Source organism: Acanthisitta chloris, unplaced genomic scaffold (assembly GCF_000695815.1).
Source record: "Acanthisitta chloris isolate BGI_N310 unplaced genomic scaffold, ASM69581v1 scaffold21183, whole genome shotgun sequence".
Taxonomy (NCBI): Eukaryota; Metazoa; Chordata; class Aves; order Passeriformes; family Acanthisittidae; genus Acanthisitta; species Acanthisitta chloris.
The window spans coordinates 1-1,271 of record NW_008665650.1 but is presented as its reverse complement, the minus strand read 5'-3'; the positions used below and the strand labels follow the sequence as shown (position 1 = coordinate 1,271).

General features: G+C 41.7%; 1 protein-coding gene across 1 annotated transcript in view; it reads right to left on the bottom strand.

The window, feature by feature from the left end:
* The window catches only part of TMEM242 (transmembrane protein 242), a gene marked incomplete at both ends in the record, with an annotated part of 4,601 nt that extends 4,568 nt beyond the window's left edge, over window positions 1-33 (bottom strand). Inside the window, 2 exon segments of the mRNA XM_009071841.1 lie at window position 1; window positions 3-33. The exon segment at window position 1 is cut by the window's left edge and continues 66 nt beyond it. Of these exon segments, the coding sequence (XP_009070089.1) occupies window position 1; window positions 3-33 (32 nt within the window).
* Window positions 34-1,271: the final 1,238 nt, after the last annotated feature.

Here is a 1,271-nt window from a genome sequence, read left to right as displayed (position 1 = left end):
CTGCTGTAGCAACAGTACCTAGAAAAATTCCACCTGCCAAGAAAAGTTGAAGAAATAAAAACAAAAATCAAGACTTTGTTACTTAAGGGTAAGAATAAAACACAACAAACCTATTTAGAAAGTAAAACCAGCAAAATTAAGATGTCACCACATGCTGAAGTTCCCTTCAAGTGAAGGCCCAGTTGCCTACATTTTTTACGTTAACTTAATATGGTAAAATAGCAAGAAAAAAAACTGTTTCTATGAAATGGAGCACTTTGAAAATAATGACATGTGTACATATTTTCAAGCCATAGGCACACAAAAATAGTAATTCAAATCCCAGGAGGCTTTTTCACAGTGCTTTGAAATTTCTCTCTCACTCCAGAGCCAGGCTATTAAAATCATCTTGTTCTGTGCCTATGCCTCCCCCTTCTGCGAAAGGGAGATGTAATTGTTTTTGTTGCATCGCTTGTTATTTCAAATGGTCACCTGAAAATCCACCAGTACCTCTGAAGACCATTACATAAGCAATGCTTGTTCTTCAGCTTTCTTCATTTTATGTCCTAATGCTCTATTTAAAAAAAAAAAGAGAATGACACTAGAAGCTTTCCAAGGCAGAAAGCATCCCTTGCTTTTCAGTCCTTTCAGTGTTTCCAAAGTCACCTGGGGTAACTTGATGCCTTCTAGCTCTTATACCAAAGGCACATGTGGCCGTAACTGCACATTTGTAAGAAAAAGGTGTATTACAAAGACAATGCACTGGGCAAACCCATCCAATCCCTATTAAAATTTAAGAATTTCAGGGGATTCCATGTTCTTCCTTTGCAACTATTGATACCCATCCTGTTTTGCCTTTACTAATACCAGTTAGGTAATTTTAAAATGGTCTGAATAGGAAGTAAGAAGCAAATCACATTTATGTTAAGCCTTGCTTTTTAAACAATTGTTTATCAGATTATTGTGATGGAGAGGTTTGCTGTACTTATGCCAATAAAATCTATAAAGTGCCTCTTTCGCCCAGGAGCAGAAAGCCCTCTGATGCCGGCCGAATTTTGCACGCCCACTGCATTTTACACTTCCAGGTCTAGTAACCAACATTTCCCTGATTTCACAGGTAACAATTTGCCTTACATTAACTTGTCCTCGGCGAGGAGGAGCACCGTGCGAAGGGCAGGAGAGCACTGCAAGCAGCAGCCCAGGAGCGTGGGACAGGGCGCAGTGCCCCGGCGTGAGCATCCTCCGGGACAGCCTTGTGCCCGCCGCGGGCTGCGGCACACCGAGCGGGCGCG